This window comes from Cricetulus griseus (assembly GCF_003668045.3).
Source record: "Cricetulus griseus strain 17A/GY chromosome 1 unlocalized genomic scaffold, alternate assembly CriGri-PICRH-1.0 chr1_0, whole genome shotgun sequence".
Lineage (NCBI taxonomy): Eukaryota > Metazoa > Chordata > Mammalia > Rodentia > Cricetidae > Cricetulus > Cricetulus griseus.
This window is the reverse complement of record NW_023276806.1, coordinates 230,279,238-230,307,204: the sequence shown is the minus strand read 5'-3', so window position 1 is coordinate 230,307,204 and position 27,967 is coordinate 230,279,238. Positions and strand designations below refer to the sequence as shown.

At 47.3% G+C, this 27,967-nt stretch overlaps 1 protein-coding gene across 1 annotated transcript; it reads right to left on the bottom strand.

The window, feature by feature from the left end:
• Positions 1–21,429: 21,429 nt before the first annotated feature.
• LOC103161518 (HLA class II histocompatibility antigen, DO beta chain) lies at positions 21,430–27,728 on the bottom strand. The gene is made up of 6 exons (XM_027388732.2): positions 27,588–27,728; positions 25,445–25,714; positions 24,207–24,488; positions 23,122–23,232; positions 22,841–22,869; positions 21,430–22,691 (listed from the first exon to the last, which is right to left on the bottom strand). Exons 1-6 carry the CDS (start codon positions 27,676–27,678, stop codon positions 22,659–22,661), a joined length of 816 nt encoding a protein of 271 aa, XP_027244533.1. The 5' UTR covers positions 27,679–27,728; the 3' UTR covers positions 21,430–22,658.
• Between the last annotated feature and the right edge of the window lie 239 nt (positions 27,729–27,967).

Below are 27,967 nucleotides of genomic sequence, written 5' to 3'. Positions count from 1 at the left end.
GTGACACCCTGCACACACATCCCTGTGATCTGTGACACCTGCACACACATCCCTGTGGTCTGTGACACCTGCACACACATCCCTGTGATCTGTGACACCTGCACACACATCCCTGTGGTCTGTGACACCCTGCACACACATCCCTGTGGTCTGTGACACCTGCACACACATCCCTGTGGTCTGTGACACCTGCACACACATCCCTGTGGTCTGTGACACCTGCACACACATCCCTGTGGTCTGTGACACCCTGCACACACATCCCTGTGATCTGTGACACCTGCACACACATCCCTGTGGTCTGTGACACCTGCACACACATCCCTGTGATCTGTGACACCTGCACACACATCCCTGTGGTCTGTGACACCCTGCACACACATCCCTGTGGTCTGTGACACCTGCACACACATCCCTGTGGTCTGTGACACCTGCACACACATCCCTGTGATCTGTGACACCTGCACACACATCCCTGTGGTCTGTGACACCCTGCACACACATCCCTGTGATCTGTGACACCCTGCACACACATCCCTGTGATCTGTGACACCTGCACACACATCCCTGTGGTCTGTGACACCTGCACACACATCCCTGTGGTCTGTGACACCTGCACACACATCCCTGTGATCTGTGACACCTGCACACACATCCATGTGGTCTGTGACACCCTGCACACACATCCCTGTGATCTGTGACACCTGCACACACATCCCTGTGATCTGTGACAACTGCACTGCACACACATCCCTGTGGTCTGTGACACCCTGCACACACATCCCTGTGATCTGTGACACCTGCACACACATCCCTGTGATCTGTGACACCTGCACACACATCCCTGTGATCTGTGACACCTGCACACACACACACATCCCTGTGATCTGTGACACCTGCACACACATCCCTGTGGTCTGTGACACCTGCACACACATCCCTGTGATCTGTGACACCCTGCACACACATCCCTGTGACCTGTGACACCTGCACACACATCCCTGTGATCTGTGACACCTGCACACACATCCCTGTGGTCTGTGACACCTGCACACACATCCCTGTCATCTGTGACACCTGCACACACATCACTTTCTGCCCTACAACTTCCACCTTGAATGGCTGCCAACAATCTGTATCAGAGGCTTGCTTCCTAGCCCAGGGCATCACTGAGAGAGGCAGAACCTTCAGGAGGTGGAGACCAGAAGGATGCCTGCCTATCTGGTGTGTTGGGGATGCAGAGGCTCTGGACAGTTTTCCAGGCTGCCATAAAAGGAGCAGTTTCTTTCTCTCTGAGTCCCATCATAAGGATATGGGTCGCTACAAACAAAGGACCATGGGATGAAACCTCTGAACTGGGAGCCAAAGCAAACACCCTGCCCTATAGACTGACTTTGATAACTACCACAGTGCTCCCGAAGAGACTTAGTGAAGCCAAAGATGTAACAGGATCTGGGGTCTCATAGCATGATAGGCAATGGTCCAGGTTGCAACTTAAAAAAAAAAAAAAAAGTGGTGGTTTGAACCTGTAATTCCAGCACTTAGAAAGCTGAGACAGGAGAGCTACCATGTCCCAAGCCACCAAGAGCTGCATAGGAAAAAACAAACAACAACAACAACAACAAAACAGTCTTAAAGAAGGAAGGAAGGGCCGGGCGTTGGTGGCGCACGCCTTTAATCCCAGCACTCCAGAGGCAGATGCAGGTGGATCTCTGTGAGTTCGAGGCCAGCCTGGTCTCCACAGAGAATCCAGGATAGGCTCCCAAGCTACACAGAGAAACCCTGTCTCGATAAACAGAAGAAGAAGAAGAAGGAGGAGGAAGAGGAGGAAGAGGAGGAGGAGGGAGGGAGGGAGGGAGGGAAGGAAAGAAGGAAGAAAATAAAACCACTAACAGTCCAGTATGGCAACATATATGCTGACTGAAAATAGCACAATATAAATTTAATTCTAATCCTGAATTCTAAGTTCTAGGTGAACTCCTCCCCTCCCCTCTCCACTCTAGAAACTCTAGAAATAACCTTGCTGCCCTATATTGTGTTGCACAAAGGCATTTGGGGGGTTAATCTTGGTGACAGGAGAGCCCTGCCCTCCCCTCCTGTACTGTCACTCCTGGTGTGTGCACCGGGAGTGTCTGGCTCACAGGAGCTCTTACTTATGTGCTTTACCTCTCCTGCTGCCCCCCCCCTGTCCCCTCCCAGGCAAACGCTGTGGCCATTGTGCACGCTCCATTCTTTATGACACTCAACTTGAGTATTTTTGCTATTATAATGAGAACCTGCTCCTCCACATTCAATAAAAATTGCTTTTCAAAACAGAAAAGAAGAAATGGGTGCACACAGCAGTCCATACACCCGGGGCAAAATGAACCATCCATTGACACAGACGGTGTTTTGTTTTGTTTTTATCACATGTCAGGCCCTCCTAGAAGAGAAAGGCTGCCTTGGCTGAAAGAAGTGGTTACAGGACCAGGACAGAAGAAAATGCAGGATGTCTTTTAGAAATAAAAAGTAAATTAATTAATTTTAAAAAAGGACTAGAAGTTGTTCCAGTCAGATTATCACATAGCATCGCTGGTCCAGCCGTGTGGGGTGTGGGGCAGCTTCCCCTGTCTCAGGCAGAGTAAGCCATGTGAAGGGAACTTCAGGACAAGATTCAAGTACAGGAGCAACAGATGATAAAATATCCACCAGCCATGTGAGCGAGCTGACTGAAGGAAGGAGATGGTGACTTCACAAACATCTGCAGACGTGGCATGGCATGTCTTCACTTGAACATTAAAGTGATTCTCTTCATGGTTTTTTTGTTTTCTCGGTAACAATAAATGCATATAAATAGCTGCTTACAAAAACAAAACCTTTGGCAGCTTCCTTCAGACAATGATTAACACCTCCAGACTATAAAAAAAAAAGTTCAAAACCAGAAAACCTCAGGTCTTCCAATCAATAAATAAGAGAGGGCACTGAAGGAAGAACTCTAAAAAAAAGAAACACAGTGGCTAAAAATATTTTTAAAAGTGCTCAACATCCCTGAGATGTCAGGAAAATGAAAATTAAAGCTAAACTGAGACTCTGTCTTCCCCAGTCAGACTGGCTCCCAACCAGGAAACAAATGACAGAAACATGTTCTGAGGCAGGGGGACACCCATATTTACTATGAATAGATGTGGGAATTGGTGCAGTCACTATGGAAATCAGTGTGGAGGGTTTTCAAAAAACTACAAATAGAACTATGAACCCAGGCATGGCAATGCACGTCTTTAATCCCAGCACGGAAGAGACAGAGGCAGGTGGATCTCTGTGAGTGTGAGACCAGCCTGGTCTACAGAGTGAGTTCCAGGACAGCCAGGGCTACACAGAGAAACCCTGTCTTGAAAAACCAAAATAAATGAAAAGTATAACTGCAATATAGCCCTGCTGCTCCACTTCCTGGTGCATCCTGAAAGGACTCAGTCCTGCCAGAGAGAGATCTGCAAACCAAGCCTATTTGCTGTGCTGTTCTCAATAGCTAAGAAAGGGAGCCGGACTAGATGTCCATCATGACAGACAGACAGACAGACAGACAGACAGACAGACAGAGAAAGGATTTGTATTCAACCATAAAGAAAGTTGAAACCATGAAGTTTTCAGGGAAATAGACCTGGGAATTGCCATACTAAAAGAAATGACCCAGGTACAGAAAAACAAACGGCACATATTTTCTCTCATAGGAGGATCTAGATTTTAATTTTACATGTGGGGGCTGCAGGTGAGTTATGAAGCCAAGGAGACCACAAGAAAGGAAAAAGGGCTCTTAAGTGGCAGTGGGGGGTGGCAAAGGGAAAGACAGGGCAGGAGAATACCTGTGAGCTGGCTAGGATTTTGTCAACTTGATACAAGCTACAGTCATCCGAGAGAAGGAAACTTAATTGTGAAAATAAGATCGGGCTGCAGGCAAGACTGTAGAACATTTTCTTTATTAATGATCGATGGGGGAGGGCCCAGCCCGTTGTGGGTGTTGCCGATGGGCTGGGTTCTAGAAGAAAGCGGCCTGAGAAAGCCATAGGGACCAAGCCAGTAAACATCCTCCTCCATGCCCCTGTGTCACTTCCTGCCTGACTTCCCTCGGTGATGGACAGTGGTGTGAAAGTGTAAGATGAATTAAACCTCTAACACCACAAGCTGCTTTAGTTTTCATCACAGCAATGAAAACCCCAGCTAAGACATCGTGTGGTGAAACCAGCAGGGCCAGAGCTGGAGGACAGAAAAGAGATGGCGAGAAAGTCAACAAAAGCACAGCCAAAATGAAATCACCACTCTGTGTGATGACTCAAAAAACTGTTATTAAAATGGGAGTCCAGGTTTGAGGGGTGAAGGGCTGTGGGTAGCGGGGGTGAGCAGGGGGTGAGCCAGGAGACAAGTCAGAGGCTCACAGGGTCACCCAGGCACCTAAGGTGGGCAGAAGGAAGAGGCTTGTGGGGACACTGATTTCTAGGACACTGATTTCTAGGGGAAAGGTTTATTCATTTCCTTTGTCTACATACGTGTTGGTCTTCAGTCCTGAAGGACTGCCTGGTCAAATGTAAAATTGATCATGACAGTTCTTACTTTCAGCACTTGAAAGCTGGTTCCCCACTTCTGGGCTTGGTGGCTTCGGGTGGTGGAACTGTTTGAGAAGGATTGGGAGGTGTGGCCTTGCTGGAGGAGCTGTGTCATTTGAGATGTGCTTTGGGTTTCAGAAGCCGACACCAGGTCCAGTCTAACTCTCTCTGCTTCCGACTTACAGATCAGGAAGTGAGCTCTCAGCTGCTGCTCCAGCGCCATGCCTGCTGCCTGCCGCCATGCTCCCCGCCACGATGGCCATAGGCTCACCCTCTAAAACTGTAAGCCAGTCCCCAATTAAATGTTTCCCTCAAGTTGCCTTGGTCATGTGTCTCTTCTTAGCAATACAACAGTGACTAACACTAGCATCTTCTTTTCTTTAAAAAAAAAGAAAAAAAGATTTATTTTATGTTACGTGTATGCGTGCTTTGCCTGCCCAAATGTTTGTATGCTACATACATACATGCGTGCCTGCAGAGGCAGAAGAGAGTGTCAAATCTTCTGAAAGTGGAGCCATGGGGGATGTAGGCTGCATGTGGGTGCTGGGAGCCGAACCCAGGCTCTCTGCAAGACCAGCCGATACTCTTAACCATGGAACCAGCTCTCCAGCTCCCAATTCACTGGGAAAGGAAGGCCTTTGCTTGGGATGTCTCCTCCCCTGGGAAAACAGGTCAGGACATAGTGGCCCGAGTCACAGTCTCCTTCTAGGCAATCGAAGGACAGTGGCCCTAGTCCTGTGACTGCATAGGATGGCAGCCGGCTCCATCCTGGGTCTGGTCAGCACTGGTGTGAACTGCACACCTGCAGCCCTTCCATTGTTTGCTGGGCTGCTGTCCCCAAATCAGTGCCGCTTCTGTGGGACAGATCACCGGAGAAAACTGTGCCGACTATGACCTTAACAACCGAAAGAACCTGTCAATCCACTGATTTTAACTTAGTCTTATGTCACCAAGTGCACAGCTGGGAAGAGGTATACAGCTGCTCAAGTGTGTGTGTGTGTGTGTGTGTGTGTGTGCGCATGTGTGTGAGTGTGTGAGTGTGTGTGTGTGTGTGCATGTGTGTGAGTGTGTGAGTGTGTGTGTGAATGTGTGTATATGATCGTGTATGTGATTGTGTGTGTGAATGTGTGTGAGTGTGTGTGTGTATTATGATCGTGTGTGTGAATTGTGTGTGAGTGTGTGTGTGAGTGTGTGTGTGTGTGTGATTGTGTATGTGTGTGTGTGTGTGATTGTGTGTGTGTGTGATTGTGTGTGTGAATGTGTGAGTGTGTGAACCTGTGTGTTGCTGAGGATCCACCCCAGAGCCACGCCCTGCCCTCCTTACTGGTACGCAATGTCTCCATCATACCCGACTATAGATGTGAGCTTGGGCTTGTATTGTCACAACAGGTAGTAAATGTTGCTTTCTGCTTTTGTTTTAATATTAGTTAAAATTTTTAGTTATTTAATTTGAAGGTGGCCTCGTTCCTGTTCTTTCTCTGCTTCCTGTATGTGGATGAAAACGTGGCCAGCCAGCTTCCTGCTCCTGCTGACCAGCCATCCCTGCCTTCTGCAGGGCCACCCTGCCCTGAGGGACTCTGTCCTGCTAGGACCATAAGCCAAAGAAACCCTTTTGTCTTAAGTCAGGATCACAGCAACAGAAAAGAAAGTAGCACACACACATCTCAAGCTTGAGAGCTGAAGGAGGTGACAAAGGGCCTGCAGTCAGAGTACAGCCAGGGGGAGCCTCGTGGGAACAGCTGTGGCCTTACCGAGTGGATCAGCTTTCCAGGGCCTGGCTAGAGACAGGATGCAGAAGAAATGGCAGAGCCACTTCCCACCTTCCTCTAACCCAGTTACTCCTCATTGTCCCAAACCAGCAGCCAAACAAGAGCCGACAGCCACAAAAACATGGAATTCTCAGAGCCAAGGAATCAACTCTTCTGCTTGTTCATCTCCATCAGGCTGTGGGGTCTCCTGTGGTCACAGCAACACACAGTGTCATCTGACCTGTCAACCCACAGCCCAGTGCTTTTCCATGGCTGTTGTCACCAGCCTTTCTCCTTCCCCTCTTTCAGAATGCCTCACCTCACCTGTCACTGCAAACTGAGAAGACAAGAAGCTCTCATGATCCCCCATGAGCCACGCCCCATCCATTTGGAAAATGTAATCACTGATATGGGAAAACTAAGAGGGAGCAGCTCTCCAGGGAGGGGGCCATCAAAGTATTGTGTTCTGTGCACACGGCTCTGGCGTCTTCAGCTTAAATTGATTGTGGTTAATTGTGTGAAAACGCAATTTATTAACCTTAAATGGTGTCAGTTCCTTTAAATGTTTATGATAAGGTAAGTATCACTAGGCATGTCAGCACAAGCCTTTAATCTCAGCAGTCAGGAGGCAGGGGCAAGTGAATCTCTGTGAGTTCAAGGCCAGCCTGGTGGACACAGCAAGTTACAAGGCAGTCAGAGCTACATAACAAGACTCTACCAAGAAGAAAAATGGTAAGTATAACTTCAGATTCCCTCATCTGTACAATCGTTACTGAGGACATTTGATTTTACTCATCAGACAGCTCTCCTTAAGCAAACAAACTGAGGACATGGAGCTGTCCCCACAGCTGTCTGTATAGACCTCACTCTTAGGAACCTGAGAGGAAAAAGCCTGCTCAGCAACAGCAGAGCAAACTTCCATTCCTAAGACAGGATCCGTGCAGGACATGGGAAAGTGGAGGGAAGTCGAGGCAGACTCATGCAGTTGTCTCTGTGAGCAGTGAGTGTGTTCATATGAAGGACTGGCCCAAGGCAATGAAAGTCACGGTGTGGGTGTTAGAGCATGTTCCTCTGAAACCGGACAGCCGGGATGACTATGTGGTTTACCATGGACTCATGTGACATCTCACAGGTTCTTTAGCCTTCTGCCCCGGCTTCCACGTCCCTAGATGTGAATGGTGATTGTCACAAGGCCACCTCGCTCAGTGAGCCAGTGTGTGTAAGTTCTCCCCACTATAATAGAAAAACAGAAGAGAGGAGAGATAGCAACAAGAGACAGTAGACACTGCTGTGACTCTGGCCCTGGTAATTCACCTGCCCACATGTCTGGTCCAAAGGACACTTGCGGGTTCAGGAAAACGGTCCAAGTTCCAACAGGACAGGACAGAAAGAAGCCAAGTTTTGTTTGGGTTTTGTTTTTAATACTGAGTGGAGTGAAGGACTGGACAAGTCCTTCTACAGCCTGCCCTCTGCAGCCCTCCTGGGATCCTTGGGGACACGGATGCTTTAGCTGTCTCTCCTATGCCCATCTCTCTTCTCACCCCAGCAAACCATGAAATCCTGTTTGCCTCAGAAGCCATGAGAATCAGCTGCTCACAGCGGGTCCAGAGCCATCCATGCCTTTTCATCCGTTGGAGTCAAGACCAGGAACAGCACAAGATGACACGGTCTCATTCCCTTAGACTGTCTCCTAGATTTCCCGACAGGGAACGAAGCACACTGAGGCCATGACGCTGAATATTTGCTTCTTACAACAGCTAGGTAGACCACCCTGGGATAAGGCCCACCACCTGGTTGTGACTTAGGGTGGTATGTGTCACCAATCCTCTTACTGATCCCACTGTCTTCCTTAGAAATTGGGAAACTTTGTAGACATGAGAGCAGGACTCTGTGGAAGGCATGTGCCTACAGGGGACTCCCCACAGCTGCTTCCCTTCCCCAAACGCTACCATCCAAGCCTCACACTAACCACTAAGCTGAAATAAAGACACTGATGACAAAGAGGCTTTACAGCCGGTGGTTTCTGATCCAGCCAATGAGAAGAGAGTGTGAGGCAGCATCACTGGTCTCCGGCAGACTAAGTCACCAAGGATGCCAGCAATAAGTACAGAGAGCGATTAGAGAAAACAGCATAGAGTAAGAGATATGTGAGATTATTAGGAATTCACAGACACGTGAGATGTGTAGTAGAGGACTTACTGGGAAGATGTGTCACATTCTAAGATTTAAAGAAACAATGAAAGTCCCCGGAATATTAGAAGAAAGTTTCAGACTGATGTTTTATTATTTTTATTGGTGTCTATGTAGAATGACTGTGTAAGTGAATGTCACGTGTGTGCGGATGCTCGTGGAGACCTCCTTTCCTTCAGCTGCTTCCTGTATCCTCCATGGTCTTCAGCACAGAGTCCTGGCCATCACAGCACACAGGATGCCTAGCACTCGGTCATCTGTGAGCTGAGCCCAGTTTCCACACTCAACACTTTTCGGATGGTTTGCACCTTCATCCAACCCCAACCCTGTTTTCTGTCACTCGATCCATCCTCTCTCACCTGACGTCATCAGTCAGTGTGGTCTTCCCTATCACCCTCCCTACAGTGATCTGTAAATCCTTCTGCAGCCACTGGAGCACCGAGTTCTCTCCTCTCCAGCTGCACTGATTCTCACCTCAGATTCTTTCTGAAGTCAGCACACTTCATAATCACTGCTTTCCATGGGCTCAGGGGAAGCGATGGAGAGCCTGGGACCACGCCCTCGCCAGTCTCTTGCCTATTCCTTTCTTGAAGCACTACCACCCTATTGGCTCTGGGTGTGCCTCTGGCCTCTCGTGTTTTCTTGTTGATTTTTTTTAATTTTATTTATTTATTATGTATACAGTATTCTGCCTGCATCATCTCTGCAGGCAAGAAGAGGGCGCCAGATCTCATTACAGCTGCTGTGAGTCACCATGTGGTTGCTGGGACTTGAACTCAGGGCCTTTGGAACAACAGCCAGTGTTCTTAACCTCTGAGTCATCTCTCCAGCCCTCTTGTTGATTTTTTTTAAGAGTTACTGTATCACTCTTCATGCCCCCAGGATGTAACACCCGACAGAAACAAGGGTGGAAAGACTAGTTCTTGCCCACCATTAGAAGGCAGCTCAGCTGACCATGGCAATGTTGTTTATGGCAGCTTCCTCTGCAGCAGCTTCAGTGTCCTGTGCAGCCTGTTCATGCTTTGACAGATCAGGAAGTGGACTAGTACCAGAAGCCAGAAGCGGATATCACCTTCATGGTGACATCCCCAGCAACCCACTTCTGCTCGATAGGCCACTGTCCAAGGTCCCAAGCCCCTCAAGAAACTTTGTTGTGGGTGAAGAAACACACACATGCTGCAGACCTGTGGAAAGGACTCCCTGCAAAGCAGACCCCAAGTCTCTTCTCCGGGGCTGGGGTTTTAAAGCTCAGGAGAGTTGCCCTCCTTTCTTCAGGGCTGGACAGTTTGAAGACAGGCTGGCTGATGTGTCCACAACTGTTGTGACGTGTCCTGATTCCAGCCTTGAACTTGGTGAGGCACTCCATCATCGGGGACGGCTGGGGGGAGACAAACCTTATCAGAAGGGTGAGGAAGACATTGGCCATCATGGAAAGTCACCCCCAGCCTTGGCCCCTCCCCATCTGTCTGCCTGCCAGGGAGAGCGGTAACTCCTAGTCTGTCAGTCTCACAGGTGATCACAGAACTTAGTGATTTCCTGAACAGCTATGGTTTTGTTCCATTGATTGTCTCTGATTCCTACACCACAGATTTACCATCTGGTTTTTATTATCCCTCTTCTTCTGTTCCTTTGGGCCAAAGCTTATATTTCCTATTCTAATTTCTTAAGATAAAACCTTAGCCTGAGTTCTTCATTTCTGGCCCGTGTAGCCCGTGGTCACTGTGGTCTGCTGCATTTTGTTTCAGTCACACAAAATACTGTTTTTGTTTCCTTTTGTTTCCCTATACAGGGTTTCTCTGTGTAGCCCTGGCTGTCCTGGAACTTGCTCTGTAGACCAGGCTGGTCTCAAACTCAGAGATCCGTCTGCCCCTGCCTCCTGAGTGTTGGAGTTAAAGGTGTGTGTCACCACTTTTAAATTCCTGTCCTGATTTCTCCTCTGCCTTATGTTTCATTCAGAATCAGTCCAGGTTTTCACTTACAAATATTTGGTGATATATTTTGTATTAACTGCTAATTTAACTTCACCTTTGTCAGCAAATAAATATCCCAGCTTGCTTTCTGTTGCCGTGACAAAACTCTGACCAAAACCAACTTGGCAAGAACAGAGTTTGTTTCACGCCCAGGCTGTATTCTACCATAAAACAATCAGGGCAGGAACGCAAGGCAGGAACCTGGAGGCAGGAGCTGAAGCAGAGACCACGGAGGAAATACTGCTTACTGGCTTGCTCCTCATGGCTCATTCAGCCTGCTTTCTTATCAGCACCTTCTCCAGGTGGGCTGGGTCCTTCTATACCAATCATTAGTCAAGAAAATGCCCCCACAGACTACCTGCCCACAGGCCACTCTGATGAGGATAACTCCTCAACTGAGTTTCCATCTTCCCAGGTGACTCCAGTTTGTGCCAAGTTGACAAAAAACCAACCCACACAGTAAACATCCTGTGATTCGATCCTTACAAATTCATCAATCCTTAGATATCCCCCAAAAAGCCATTTGACATAATTCAGAGTCCATTCATGTTAAAATTACCCAATAGAACAGGAATGTATACAAATTTTCTTAACATTAAACCTAAAAAGGAATCTTACTTTCATTAAAATTGCTATCTATTGTTTAATTTTTAAGCTACATACATGCATCCTGATAATTTAAACTATAAGTGATAAATTATAATGTTTGCTAAAGTATTAATACATTTGACAATGAATTACAAAATCTCAATGTGGAAAAGGAGCCACCAACAGCCCAGAGGGGGTTCTTTTTATTAAGTTTTTTCTCTGTTTGTTATATTTATGTATCATTTCGTGTTTGGCTTTTTTGTCTGTTCATTATATTTATGTATCATTACATGTTTGGCTGTATGCATGTGTGTGTGCCTGGTGCCTGGAGCCCAGAGGGTGTCAGATCTCTTGGGACAGGAGTTGCAGATGTCTGTGGCCACTGTGTGGAGCTGGGGAGTGAACCCAGGTTCTCTGCCAGAGCAAGTGTCTTAACCATCTCTTCAGCCCTTTCTCAAGCTTCGGTTTCAGGCGTGTAACTTTGTCTCCTCAGAGTTCAAGGCTGTCACGCTAAAGCGGACTCAAGCTCCTCAGTCTCAAGCTTCTTTGCTTCTGTAGCGTCCAAAACCACTTCTCTGTGCACTGGACCCTGATGGAGCCTTCAGTGAGAGCTGCCTGGCCACACCCTCTAGACAAATGCTGGCCTTTCCCTGTCAGGACCTGTGAGCCAGGGTCAGACCACAGCAACTGTCAGAAACACAAGGTGGCCACCTGCTGGTGTGTGGCCCACTTTACATGCAAAGCTGTAGCTGTCCTGGGCATGTCATGGGGCAGTCAGTGTATTTGTCACAGTTTGTCATGAAAACAAACACCAAATAGGACTTGACCGTGTCTCTGACCATGAGACGGTCTCTGTTCTCCCTGTCTGCCTCCCACAGCTTCACAGCTTCTGCTCAGGGTCTTCTCTCTGACTTGTCCCTTCTGTCTCCCCGAAAAATTATCAAATCCACTAAACACCCACAATTTTATTTTGTTCTCTCTCTCTCTCTCTCTCTCTCTCTCTCTCTCTCTCTCTCTCTCTCTGTGTGTGTGTGTGTGTGTGTGTGTCTCCAAGGTATGAATGTGGATCAGTGGTAGAGTGCTTGCCTAGCATGCACAAATCCTGGAGTTTGATTCCTGTGCTGGCTATTTTTGTGTTAACTTGACACAGGTTGGAGTCATCTGAGATGAGGGAACCTCAAATGAGAAAATACCTCCACATGATCTGGCATAGGGCATTTTCTTAACTAGTGATTGATGGGCCCAGCCCATATGGGTGGTGCCATTCCAGGGCTGGTGATCCTGGGTTCTATAAGAAAGCAGGCTGAGCAAGCCATGAGAAGCAAGCCAGTGAGCAGCTCCCCTCCAGCAGCTCCCCTCCAGCAGCTCCCCTCTGCATCAGCTCCTGCCTCCATGTTCCTGCCCTGTGTGAGATACTGTCCTGACTTCCTTTGACAATGAACAGCAATGTGGAAGTGTAAGCTAAATAAACCGTTTCCTCCCCAAATTGTTTGGCAGTGGCATTTCATCACAGCCAATAGTAACCCTAACTAAAACAACTCCCAACAGTGGAAAACAAACAAACAAAGGAACACAGTGTTTCTAAAGAAACAATGTTTCCAAAAGTAACTGAGAAAAAGAAACAACAGGAGACTTCTAAACTCTCGGGTATAGGATGGAACCTGATGAGACCCCCATCCCCAGACGGGATAAAAGATGGCTTGGGGGCAGGATCTGAGACTCCCTAGAGCAGATCCAAGCCTACCCAGGACTAGAAGGATGAGACTGGGCAGGACTGCTGGCCTGTGGGGGGAAGGAGGACTAGTCTTCCCTTGTCAGGCTTGTGGCCATGAGAGAGGTGAGTGTCCCCCGTCCTTGAAACCTCATCAAGGGATATTTTGTTCCATAGGCATTGACTGACGCCATTTTCCAACCCTTTAGTACGTTTTTAATACATTTTGGTACATCATGATTTGTGACTTAATTTCATTTAAGATTTTATCATTTTCTTTTCCTCTGACTTCAGTTAACTTTTCATTTTGTGTCTTCCTGATTCCTATCCATTTGATTGCTGGGTTTCTCACTCTTAATTTGGATTTTCCTCAGAGTGGTGAATGTGTGCGTGGTTCCTTCTGGCCTTGCTGCTGTAGCCACGGCTCTGCTTCTTGTCCTTAGTCCTGCAGACAGTATACACTGGTTATTGAGTGATCGCATCTATAGGTTTGTATTCTATTTGTTTCTGTTTTCCCTTTTTAGACAGAACAGTTAAGTGCATTAGGACAAGAACAGAGACGGCTTTCTGGGTTTCTTAGCTCAAGGTCGCCCTCTCCTGTGACCGCAGAGCAGTGCCGGTTCGTTAACAATGAGGGGAAATGATTCTTGTTTCTGGAAATTATTAATTTTCCACTCTTACTTCCTTTTTCTCTTTAAAACCATGATCCTCGGAGTTTCCACCATTGAAGCCTAGATTTCCACCATTGAAGCCTTCACTCCCTAGATTAACGCTTCCCCAAGACCCACCCCTCTGGTTTCCCCGCCCAGTTTGACCTCATCAGATCCAGCAGCAACAACAGCTGTGTTTCCATAACGACCCCGCTCAGAAAGGAAGGTTGCATGGTTTTGGGACAGGTTCTCACTATGTAGCCCGGCAGTTCTGGAACTCACTGTGTAGACCAAGCTGGACTCAAACTCACAGAGATCCACCTGTCTTTGCCTCCTGGGTGCTGTGATTAAAGTTGTGCGCCAGCACACAGGGCTAGAAGTTGATTTTTGTGAAGATGATTTTCTTTGTGTCCGTTGCCCGCCCCCGGGCCCCTCCAGTCTTTTCTGCGGGTTCTATCGTGCACCCACGTGGTTTGCTGGGGTTAAGGATGTCGCCCTATGGATATGTTAAGCCGAACATCGTCGTATTCCTTCCACCTACGCTGTCCCTAACAGTCCACATCCCTTGTCTGCCTCAGAGCACAAACCCTGACATGCAGTGGAATTGATAACAAAGTTAGATGCACAACACGTCAGCGTGATCGGAATCTGGCTGAGTACTCGTTAGAGGGAAATTAATTCCTATAAATGTGCATATTGGTGCAGAAGCGGTGTTTAGAAACAGCAATGTGCCTTTTTCCATGAGAGAGTTAAAAGAAGAAGCAAATTAAACCTAAGGAAGGTACAAGAAGATAGAATTATTAAAAATTAGAGCAAAAAATATGAAGGAAAAGTAGAAAAGAATGAAAATTTAAACTACAGATGGTACTTGGAAGAGTCTAATAAAATTTCTGAACGCTTATGAAATAAGAAATAAATATTACCAATGAGAAGGTGGGAGCCAGGTCTGCTGCTGCAGTCACACAGGCACTGGGTGGCTAAGACAGGAGTTATTAATAACTTTTTGCCAACAACTCAACAAGAAGATGGAAACATAAATGAAGACCTGAACATTTATGGCCAAATAAGGTTATGGCTGTGCCCTAAGTCACGTGAGATCATGTGGGAAAATAGCCTGAGTCTTCTTTGACACAGTAGATTTCCTTCTTAGAGGAGATGCAACGGTGGAAAAAATCACACACAGTACACAACACATACACCACATACCACACACTATATATACACCACACACACACACACACACACACACACACACACACCTCACACACACACACCTCACACACACACACCCCTCACACACACACACACACACACACATACACCTCACACACATCACACACACACATACCCCTCACACACACACACACCACTCACACACACACACCACTCACACACACACACCACTCACACACACACACCCCTCACACACCTCACACACACACACACACACATCACACACACACACATACACCTCACACACACACATACACCTCACACACACACATACCCCTCACACACACCTCACACACACACATACCCCTCACACACACACACACACACATACACACACATATCACACACACCCCTCACACACACACATACACCTCATACCACACATTCACACACATCACACACACATAACACCCACCACACACACACACATACACCTCACACACACACATACCCCTCACACACACACATACCCCTCACACACACACACACCCCTCACACACACACACACACATACCCCTAACACATACACCTCACACACACACACACACACACACATACACCTCACACACACACACCCCTCACACACACACATACCACCCACCACACAAGCAAAAAAACACACACCCTCACCAGTGATATAGTATTAGGCACAAATTAGGGCAACTTCAGACCTGAGAGTGGAAGCCATGAAGTGAAGGTGTCTCCTATGAAACACAAACCAGGACGAGAAGAAAGAGGGTGGTGACTCATGGAAAAGCTCAAACCCTACAAAAAGGAAGGGGGGGCAGCGAGCCATTGGTGCAGTGGGTTAGTGAAACCTGGGAACAGAGAATTAAGAATATGGAGTGCAGCTCTTACAGCCCATAGCTCAGTAGGTCTGCCTCAGTCTGAAGTCACTTAGGTGGCACACACCTTTAATCCCAGCACTTGGGAGGCAGAGGCAGGAGGATCTCTGTGAGTTCGAGGCCAACCTGGTCTGCATAGTGAGTTCCAGGACTGACAGGGCTAAACAGTGAGACCCTATCTCCAAAAGAAGAAAAGAAAAAGTGCAGAAATGTCAAGATATTGATTTGGTAGTGCAAGCTGAATCATTTCCTTGTGAATTTCACACTAATTCTAAGAACTACAGGACTATTGGGTCTAAGTGTTGTCTGTTTGGTTGTGAACAGAAGATTCCTGAAGGATCTCGCAGACGGATTGACTTCACCATTATGGGGACTTGAATGCCATGGATCCGGAGCTAAGATCATTGTCACCATCTTTAGTCCCTAGTGAGGCGCAGCCACCTCCATGTCTGGCTGTTTAGTTAATTTCCTTGTTACTGTGACAACATACTTCACAAAAAGCCAACTAACCAAACAACCACAAACACTTAAGGAAGGTTCATCTGTCTTACAGTTGAGGGTTCAGTCCTTCCTGGGCTCATCTGTCTTACAGTTGAGGGTGGGTGCAGTCCTTCCTGGGCTCATCTGTCTTACAGTTGAGGGTGGGTGCAGTCCTTCCTGGCATTAAAGTCATGGCAGCAGGACCTTGAGGTAATGGCTCACACTACATCCATGTTCAGGAGCAAAGAGAGATGAATATTTGTTCTTGGCTAGTCTTCTCCTTTTTGTGAGTTCTGGGCCCTCAGCCCATGGAAGGCGCTGCCCACATTTAGGATGGGTCTTCCAGCCTCACTTAGCCTGTCCAGAAACTCTGAGATATGCCCGGAGTGTTTCTCCAGGTGCCCTTCCCTGTAGATGTCCCACACCTGTGTCTCCTGAATCTGGTGACTCTGGGCTCCCAATGCCCCCTCCCCTGACTTCCTCCTCCCTTCATGAATCAGCTTGCTTTGCAAAGGGTGTTTCCTGCTCTGGGCACTACTCGGTGTTAATCTGGATCATGCCTCACGATCTTTTCTAGTTTCTTTTCTGCTGCTGTGAGAGAAAAGACAACAATAAAAAGCAGCTTTGGGAGAAAAGGTGGGTTTTAGCTCATAATTCTGGGTCACAATCCATCACAGCAGAGAAGCCAGGGCAGGCACTTGAAGCTGCACCACAGCCAGAGCAGAGAGAATGAATGCCTGTGTACTTATGTGCGCCCAGCTCCCTGTCTGTGTTCACACAGCGCAGGATCTCCCACCCACAGTGGCTGGGCCTTCCCACATCATTTAACACACAAGCAAGACAATACCCCCGAAGCTGTGCCCACAGGCCAACGTGACCTCTACAGTCCTTCATGAGCCTCTCTGGGCAGATAATTCTAGGTTGTATCAAGGTGACAAAACTATCACACCATCTAACCCACAATTTTAAATTTTACTGAACACAACCATTTTCTCATTATCTACAAGAACTTTTCATTTCTACGTGTGTGTGTATGTGTATCTCTCTGTGTGTGTGTGTGTGTGTGTGTGTGTGTGTGTATCTTACATATTGTGAGCTATGGTGTGATAATAATACATGTACTCAATGTGTCATAATCGACCAGGGTAATGGCATTTTATTCCCATTTCCTTAAAAACATGAGGCTCTAACTTAAGGGAAAAAAAAAAAAAAAACAAGAATTGAATTGCAGTCAGTTCCATTTTTTTAAATCAATTTGAATTCTGTGCAGCATACTCCAGGTAAATAAAGGATTTCGATGTTTTTCAACAAATATCACACAGTGGTGTGGGGGGGGTAAGCACTTGGGTAAGATGTAGAAGCTAACAGGAGTTACCTCTGTCTCAGTCCGTGTTCTGGTGCTGTGAAGATATGTCATGAGCATGCCAACTTTTACATACCGTTATATTCTACATACATCTATTATTATTATATTTACACTCATATTCTGCAGGGCTAATTAAGGTCAGGGAGAAAGGTGAAAATTTTATCGAATTTCCCTCGCGCTGAGTACAGCATTGCAGCCCCAAAGCAAACAGACTGTTGGGAGGCACAGTGGGACTCGGGTTCAGGTTTTTGGACATTTTCTGGTTTTGTTGATTTTTGTTTGTCTGTTTTCAGTTGACTTAAGTTTATTTGTATTTTGTGGCTTTATTTGTATCACTGGGGGTGAAACCCATGTCTTCTCTAGGCAAGCTCCGTGCCTCTCAGCTGAGCCCGAGTAAGTTTCCACTCAGTGTCAGGTGCTGCTCCATGGTTACCCAGTGTTCTAGATGGGTCCTGGTCACGACGTAATGGTCCAGACTTCTCTCAGCTGACTCACCTAGTAACAGTACTATGGATGAGATCTTTAATCCCTCAAACCACCTGTGACTTAAGCTTCCTCTCGCCCACCTTGCTGTCTCCCTCCCCCGGCACATTCCAGGGCAGAAAAACCTGAGTATGACATCATCATACCTAAGCATGACGTCACCACACACGTCAGGGACAATGATGAAAATAAAAACGAAGAAGCTGGCAACCTCGTGGACGTCAGGGTCCAACTTCTCCAGCCTTTGAGCCTGGGCTCAAACCGGAGACTTTCCAGAGAGCTTCCAGCCCTCAGCCTGAAGGGGGCAGCATTCCTGGCCGCTGCAGCTTCCTAGACAGAGCAGGTACTGGCTTCCCCCACTCTCCGCCTTGCAGACAGCTGTGTGGAGCCTCTGGGGTGTGGACAAACCTAAGAAGACCCCCCTTATGGTCATATTATATTCTATTAGTTGGGTTCCTCTAGAGAACCCTAGCTTTTAAAAAACACATAAATGCAAATGGAAATAGAGTTGTTTCCGCTTTCAGATGACATAATTATCTATACAAAAGTCCCAAGGAATTTACTCACAAACTGGATTTAGTGAAAATTCATCAGGTTACATGACGGCAGATACACATAAAAAATAAAGTGTAATTCTGTACACCAGTCATGAACACACGGTGCCTTTCCGCTGTGATGGCCTCCCCATCAGAACAGGCCCTTGCAACAGAGCCCCCTCCACAGCCTTCTATTGGGGAGGAAAGATGAGGTGCTGTCCGTCAGCCCGCAGAGGAAAGTGGGGTCCTCTTGGGGAGAAGACTGCTGAGTACCTGACCTGGTGGCACTGACCTGTGAGTCCAGCTACTCAGGAAACTGGGGCAGGAAGATCCCAAGTTCAAGACCAGCCCGGACTGCAAAATGAGCTCAAGGCCACTGAGGTCGACTTAGTGAAACCCTGCTTCAAAATGTAAATCAAATAAAGTAGCCAAGGGGACCATGGATGTAGCCCAGGAGTAGAAGGGCCACAATCACCAGGATCCTGGCTTCATTCTCCAGCACCAAGGAGGAAAATACAGGAAATCATACTGACACAGTTTGGTTGTTTTTGTCAACCAATTCCAAAAAATAAATATTTAGGTGTAGGTCTAACAGAGAACCTACAATAGTATATGGTGAAAACTACACACTAACTAAAAAGTCAAGGAGACTGAAGAGAAGACTCAGTGTCTAAGATCACTGGCTGCTCTTCCACAGGACCTGGGTTCAGTTCCAGCACCCACATGGTGGCTCACAACTCTAGTTCCAGATCATTGCCGGCCTCTTCTGACCTCTACGGGCCCTGCACCTGCATGCAGGCAAAAACTACTCATACACAAAATAAAATTAGTAAGTCTAATCAATAAATAAATGGCAAATGAATGAAGACGCGTGTTGTTTGTGTGCTAGACAAGTTAGCACAGTAAAGATGGGACACTCTTCAAACTCATCACCATCTTTGCAAACACAGGCTGAGAGCAAGGGATTGGAATAGCAAAAACTATCTTGAAAAGAATAAAGAGTTTGGAAAGCAATTGGCCCAATTTTAAGACATATAGCTACAGAAATGAAGATGTGTGACATTGGCCAAGGAATAGGCACAGGGCAGAATAAAAAAATAAAAATCCAGACACAGGCCAATGCGGTATGTCCCAAATAAATCTTTAGCATTTGGGGTTTTTTTTATTGTGGTGTGTGTGTGTCTGTGTGTGTGTGCTCACCCACTCACCTGTGTGTAGGGGTGCATGCATGCCACTGTGCTGTGTCAGAGGTCAGAAGTTACCGGGCTCAGCAGCAAACACTTTGACTCACTGAGCCATCTTGCAGCTCCTAAATAATTTTTGATAAAAATGTAAACTAAGTCAAGAGGTGGTGGGGCATGCCTTTGATCCCAGCACTCTGGAGGCAGAGGCAAGCAGATCTCTCTGAGTTCGAGGCCAGCCTGGTCTACAGAGCTAGTTCTAGGACAGTCAGGGCTACACAGAGAAACCCTGTCTTGAATAAAAACAAAAACAAAAGAAGTAAAATTGATGCACTACAAAGAGTTTTCAACAAATGGTACTGAAGAAATTAAACACCTGTAGGTAAAAGGACCATGCTGGCAAACCTAGAACATGAGAGATGGAAACAGGGTCAGGAGTTCAAAAACAGCTTCAGCTACACAGTGACACTGAGGCCAGCCTGAGCTGCATGAGATTCTCTCTCTCTCTCTCTCTCTCTCTCTCTCTCTCTCTCTCTCTCTCCCTCTCTCTCTCTCTCTCTCTCTCTCTCTCTCTCGGAAAATATTCAAGCAGGAATATTGAAAGAGGGAAAGTTGTAGAGAACAGAATCAAAACTGCACCAGGAAGGAGTGGAAAGGAAGAGCTGAAGTGAGGGCTGGAGCAGCTGGGGGCTGGGAGCAGCTGGGCTTCTCCAGTAGGGCCAGTGTCTCTTGGACCCCATGCTAGAGCACAGGAGACACATCAGCAAGATGTCCTCAGAAAAGGCAAAACAAACAAACAAACACAGTTTTACATTAAAAATAAGCAATAGAAAATGGCTTATGGTTTATCTACTTCAAACAGTTCATGTTCTTTATTGGTAATGTGGAATAAATGTTGAGACTATTTGAAATTGCACCGGAAAAATCTCCTACCATCTAAACTATAATTTATTTCAAAACAAGCTAAAAGTCATTAAGAAAGTATCTATGTGCCCAAGATCAACCCATCCAAAATCCCAGTATGGATGGAGGGGACTATAGCACAAATAATACTGACTAGTTCAGTTGGTAGAGCATGAGACTCTTAATCTCAGGGTCATGGGTTTGAGCTCCACGTTGGGTGCTAATTTGTAGCATGAATAATATAAACCCACAGACAGACATATATTGGGGTTCAAAATGAAGATCAGTAAAGCAAAGCAGCCAAGTCACCAGAGAGCTCTTACCTCTACCAAGACTGAGGCAACCCTGTCCTCAACATAGCTGGAGACTAATTGCCAGCTCTGAGACACTGGTCCTGTCTTATATACCTCTCTAGTGTTGGGATTAAAGCCGTGAGTTCTGCTTCTCTTTTAGACTGATTCCCTCTCATGTAGCCCTGGGTGGCCTTGAACTCACAGAGTTCCATCTGCCTCTGTTTCCTGAGTCCTGGGATTAAAGGTGTGTGCCACCACTGCCTGGTCTCTATAGCTGTGGCTAGCTTTGCATTCTGATCTCCAGGCAAGCTTTATTACATCATAAACAGGGACTTGTGAAGACCCACCCTTAGCTGAGGAGCTCCTGCAGGCAGTTGATGGCTGCTGGGGAGGTAGAGTCAATGTTCTTCAAGGATGCAGCCCCTGATAGGCCACCCACACTCCAGCAGACGTTACTATGTACATCCAGGCAGAACTAAAGGGACTCAGTGAATTACAGAAAAAAAAAAAAAAAAAGCTATGATGATGAGAGGTGGATTGATGGGGGAGGGGAGAAATTGGGAGGGAGAGGATGGGGTGGATTTTATGAAAATATAAAACATGCATTATGAAATCCTCAAACAATAAGAAATTATTGAAAACATTTTCTTTTAAAACAAAACGATGGTTTATTGAAGGGAGCGTGCTGCTCCACGCACAACTCAAGCAATTTTTACAGCTGCCTTCCCATCTGCATACAACAGAAATACTCCCAATTTTGTCAAATTATTAAAAAGACTGTTACTCGAGTATCAAGACTTAGGAAAGCCAGTGAATTCCATTGCACCACTAGGTCACTACTAAGTGAAACTAGTTCTTTGTTTTAGAAGTATACAGCAGTGAACACAACAGCGACTCCAGTGCAGGCTGGGATCACTGCGAGACGCCCAGTTTTCCCATCATAGACTTTGAGCTTCTAGCAAAATAACAGTAAATAGAGCAAACAATGCACAATAAACAAATGAAGAAAGAATCCTAGGATTGGACTGTCACAATGTATCAATCCCTGATAAATTACCAGACCTGAGCAATGAGCATCAATGGTTATTGTAGCGTCATGAAAAGATAAGTGGGGAGATAAAATGTGACCATGGATAAAGACATGGCCTCCTGAAGACACCAAAAGAATCAAAACAGCCTGACCCTCACCTCTGCATCAGGTGCTAACTTACAGAAAACATAAAGGGCTAGCCAGTGTGTTAGATGGGGCCTTGTGTGTGCAGGCAGCCAAATCCAAGTGTGGGAAACTCTTCACCACAGGCAGCTCAGACTTCTCAACAAATTTAATCTTAACAGAAAGAAAGGGTGAAGAAAAACACCTGCAAGTCTAAGAGACAACACAGACAATGGAGTGTGGACTCAGAAATGTACACTTGGCTGAGAGGCTGTTTAAAAAAACCCACATGGATAGTGTGTGCCTGCCGGTATTTATTGGCCAAGGCACATGAAGCAACTTCCACAGAGACTGCCAAGATCTGTGTCTTGTTGAGCTGGTGTTACAAGGGTTTTCCTTAAATAAGTCATTGAATTATGTATCCACTACAATTACCTGTGCCTGTTTTACTTTACAACACAAGGGATTTTGAAGGGACTGGAAAACTGTAAGCTATGGTTGAAAGATAAAGACTCGGGGTTCCCCACTTACAGGGTTAGGGTCAGATCACAGAGACCAAAACAACTTGGGACTGGAATGAACAGGTCCTAAGGGAATTTCTAGACAGTGTCCTGGAAACGGAGACTACTGAAGTACAGACAGGAGGCAGAAGGGCCACATCTCATGACTCTAGAACCAGTGTTCTTTACCCAACCCAAGGCCCCAGGCTTTCAACACTCCTTCAGGCTGGGGAGAAGCTTCCATTAGGATCTTACTGGGGATGATGTGGAAAAGCTCTTGAGACCTACAGAAACAATGGGAGGGTCTCAGAAGGCTTCCTACCCTCCCATTCCAGAGACTCGGGAGACAATCACCCAGCCAGAGGCACCTGTGTCTCCTCCACTCCTTGGTGTCTTGATGGGCCAGCCAAAGACAAGGGATGGGAACACTTACCTCATGGACTGACTGGGTCTCCACAGATGCTGAAAAGAAAGAATGGGGTCCCCAGTCAGAATCAAGCATGATTTTCCTGGGTGGGGGAGGTGGCCTGCAATGCCAGCACTCCCCTCTGCTTACCCCTGGACTCCCCTGGCTTTAAAAACACTATCACAGTGATACCTGAGCACAGCCCGCCTTCCCCCACTCAGATCTTTACAGTAAAGGAAGCTGGAGGAGGAGAAGCCACAGGGTAGATGGGAAGGAAGGCTCTCCTCAGAGCCTCGGAAGTTTGTTACCTTTCCGAGCCTTGAGGTGGATAACCACGCCTACCAGGAAGACAATTAGTCCAAGCAGGAATGCTACACCTCCACTCAAAATCTTTTTCCACGAATATTCAGACTGAGCCACTATGGGAAACAAGATTTAAAGTCAATGTAATGCTCACAATGCTAATGCAACTTCTTTAATGTTTGTTTTTCCCGTATAGCCCTGGTTGTCCTGGAACTCACTCTGTAGACCAGGCTGGCCTCGAACTCACAGATCCTCCTGCCTCTGCCTCCTGAGTGCTGGGATTAAAGGTGTCGCCACCACCACTATGCTGGACACAACTTCTTAAAACCCCAAAGCCTGTCTTGGCCGGACCCCATCCCAGTGCTGCTCAGGGAGGAGTTAAATCTAGAAATGTGTGCGTGCGTGTGTGTGTGTGTGTGTGTGTGTGTGTGTGTGTGTACATGTGTGTTCATGTGTGTGTGTGTGTGTGTGTGTGTGTGTGTGTGTGTGTGTGTGTGTGTGTGTGTGTGTGTGTGTGTGTGTGTGAGTGTGCGTGTGTGATGTGTGCATAGACCAGAGGCTAACTTCAGGAGTCATTCCTCAGGTGCTGTGCTGTTGTAGCTGTAGTTGTTTTTGCATTGGGTCCTTCACTGGCATGCAGCTCACTAAGTAGGCTAGGCTGGGTGGCCTGTGAGCCCAGGGACTGCCTGTCTCCACCTCCCTGGCCCTGGGACTACAAGCAGCCACTAGAGCTCTGGGGACCAATTTCAGGTCCTCATGCTTGCATGACAAGAGCTTTACCAACTGAGCCACTCCCCCAGTCCTGTCCCTGACTTAGAGCCCATTGCAGTGTCCCTAAAGACTAAAGTGCTAAAGAACACTGGTCCTAGGGTGGAGGCACGAGGTGGGTCAGTAGCCCTCCTCGTCTCTTGTATGATCTGGGATGGCTCTGCGGATGGCTGCCCTGCCCTGTTCTCTCCCACCCTGGCCCTGGAATTCTCAGATCAGGGAACCTTGTCTTGTGATCAAGATGCACACAGAAGTGACACAGACCCCACAGGCCAAGCCCCAGAAATAAAACAAACAAACTAAAATACTAAACAAAGCTCACTCCACTCCACAGAAACAGGGCTCTCGAGGCTGGGGTGCTCCACGAGGCAGCTGTAGGTGTCACCAAGCTCTGGGGTCATTTCCAACATTACTGTCATCTGGAAGGTCCAGTCTCCGTTCCTGACAAGGCCGGTGGACATGACCCCAGACCTCTCCTCCTGTCCATTCCGAAACCACCTAACTTTTATGTCCCCGGGGTAGAAGCCTGTCACAGAGCAGAACAGCAGGTTGTGTTGCTGCAGCAACGGGGTCCTCTCTGGGAACACTGTCACCTCTGGTGGCACTAGCAAGAGAAAAGAAAGGTCACACAAGGACTGGAGCTTCTATGGGTACTGTGACCACCCTTGACCCATTTCCCAGGCCAGCCAAGTAGAAGCTCTATGTATAGAGACGCCTAAGACCCCTAGACCGAGAAGCATGGATGGACACCCACAAGGAGGATTGGACTCCTGTGTCCCCAGAGTCACCCACTATATTCAAGAGTACTCCAGTCCTCCAACTCCCCGAGAACTCTTGGGATTGTAGAACTAAGACCATGATGTCCTATCCTACAAGGACCATGACTCACAACTGGGGACAGAGCATAGTCACAGTCCCTCTCTATTGCTGTAGTTTTCTTGTCCTGCCTGGTCCCATAGCTGATTTGCCCCAAATAAGCACACAGAGACATGTTAATTATAAAAGTGTTGGCCATGGCTAGGGCTTCTTATTGGCTAGCTCTGTCTTAATTATTAACCCATTTCTATTAATCTAAGTACCGGACCTGTTAATCCGTCCTCTGCTACATGGGGTCTGCAGCCTCTCTCTACCTTCTCTCCCCAGAATTCTCCTTGTCTCCTAGCCCGCCTATCTTCCTGCCTCTATTGGACAGTGTTTTATTCACCAACCAATAAGAGAAACACATATACAGAAGGATGTCCCCATCAGCCCTTACCTATAGCCCTCTTACCTTGAAGTATAAATTTCCTGTCACAAGAAAGCTGACTGACAAAGTGGCTCAGCAAGTAAGGGGGCCACCGAGCCAAAGGACCTGAGTTCCGTCCCTAGGACCCACATGATGGAGAGAGAGAGAACCAACTGCCTCAAGTTGTCCTCTGACCTCTGTGTGTGCACTGTGGGGTGCATGGAACACACACACACACACACACACACACACACACACACACACACACACACACACAAATAGATATGATTTAAAACATTTTAAGTGCCTGTCACAAGGCTCTTGCCCTCACTCACCCTCTCTCTCCACGGTGAAAGGGGCCCCCAGCTTGTAGTTCTGCCTGCAGACCAAGTTCACAGAGGCTCGGCTCTGCTCCAGGAGGTCCCAGCGTTTGTTCCACTGCTCAGCATCAGGCTCCCCTAGCTCCGTCAGCGCCACAAACACCCCCAGGTCACTGTCAAAATGTAAGTACTCCTCCAGGTTGAAGATGAACCTGACCACAAAGCGCACCTTTTCTGTGCCGTTGGTGAAGTAACAGTCCGCCTTTGCCTGGATCACAAAATCCTCTGGAAACCACAAAAGGATTAATTAATGGAACCAGCTGCTGCTCTGGGAAACCTTGTACCTAGTACTCCAGTGCAGCTCTGAGAAAGCCTGTGCCTGGTACACCAGTGCAGCTCTAGAAAAGCCTGGTACAGCAAAGCAGTTCTGGGAAAGCCTGTGCCTGATGCAGCAATGCAGCTCTGGGAAAGCCTGTGCCTGGTACAGCAATGCAGCTCTGGGAAAGCCTGTGCCTGGTATACCAAGGAAAAGGGTGCAGATTTGAGAGTCATTTTGACTGCACATGCTCAAAAGCGTATGACTGATGTCTTCAGTACTCAGTGGCATTTATTTAAAATGTGAAATCTACAGGGAAAACAATTCTCAAGAGTGAATCCTCCCCTGCCCAACAAGTGGGTCCTGGGGATTGGACTCATGTTATCAGGTTTGGCAGCACTGTGGCCTTACCCACTGAGCCATTTAAGACCCATTTTACATTCCTGAACACTGTACTCCTGCTGAAAACACACATGGCATGGTATCCATGAGGAGGAAAGGAGAGAGAGGAGGTGGGACAGGAAGAGACAGACTTTCTGTAATGATGACACTCGGTACTCAGTTCTGCACTCTTGAGAATGTGTGACACAGCGGGCAGGTCACAGGAGAGCTCCATGACATGGCTCAAGGCTTCGATTTGAAGGATAATGGCTGTTGTGTTTGAGCTGTGGGTTTGCCCCTGCGTAAGCTCAGCAGCCTCCTCCAGGAACGTCCAGCCTCCTCCCAGAGTGACCTTAATGGACACCAAGGCTCCTTTGTGGGGGTCACAGAGTTCAGATTCCCTCAGTGCCACCCTCCAGTCCCTCAGTGCCACCCTCCAGTGCCTCAGTGCCACCCTCCAGTCCCTCAGTGCCACCCTCCAGTGCCTCAGTGCCACCCTCCAGTCCCTCAGTGCCACCCTCCAGTCCCTTGGCATTTCTACCCTTCTCCACTCCATCTTACACTCGAAAGAAGCAAAAGATATGTGGATTTTTCATCGTTTAAAAATCTATGCTGAAGCAAGCCTGGCCTTTAATTCCAGCACTTGGGAGACAGAGGCAGGCCAATCTCTGTGAGTTCGAGGCCAGCCTGGTCTACAGAGCCAGTTACAGGACAGTCAGAGCTACACAGAGAAACCCTGTCTCAGAAACAAACAAGAAAAAAAAAAAACTCTATGCTGATGATTTTTTTTTCATTTGATGAATGAACTCAGAGCATTTTTTTGTTCTCAGAGAAAAAATGATGCTCCCTCCCCAAGGCTTGTGTTTGGTGAGACCCTGACATTAAAGGGGAATCTTTTCTTAGCAGATCACATCCTGTTTTCTGTGCATAACTCCACATTTCATGGTCTAACGATGCCCATGTTTGCATAACTCATCTCCCTGGCTACAAAGTAAGTTACACACAGTAACTTGAGGCCAAAGATAATTAGCATATTCAACTTGTCTGATTTCTTCCCTTACATCAAAACTGCTCAGTACAATGCCGAACACTTACATGGGGTTTAATAGGTGACAGGAGAGGTCATCTCCAATCACTAGATAAGCAGAAAGTCATTACAGGCGTGGACTCTCACTTAGGAGGGTCAGTGCTCTCAGACTCTGGCTTTTATGGCTCTAGTGTCTGATATTGATGCCCAACAAGTAAAAATGTCTTTCTTCCTCCCTACCGCCCCTGGCATCCAAGCCTCAGGTCTGGGCAGTCCTTCTCAGGAAGCTCACTGAGGGCGGTGAAGAGCCCGAGGGCTTCCTGGTCAGACTGCTCTTTAAGTCAGAGCCTCTCCATTCTGAGACTTTGACCTATGGGGAGAGTAACCCCACACCAATTCCAGCAAAGACACCAGAAACAAATCCCTCTTCTTACCTGGGGGGCCTCTGCCTTCAGACATGAAGGAATCTGGCCTCATGAGGTTCACTAGAAGAGCCACCACCCATGGGGCCCTCCCAGCACCCATGCTGGAGGGGACAATGACAGTAAAGAGGCTGATGAGGCCTTTAAAATGGAGCTGTCTTCCACACAACTGAAAAAAAAAAAAAAACACAAAGTACAGATAATTCTCCAGCCTCCCTGAGATTGGGACTATCTTCAGACTATTGACCAATCAAGACTGAAGACTTCTGCATCATTTGTTGCTAGGCAGAACACTTTGATAAAGCTGCATTATAAGAGCCCAAAACTGGTTACCTGGAGAGTCAGCGTCAGTGGTTTAATTCAGGAGGAGGAAAGTCTACAGAGTATGAGGT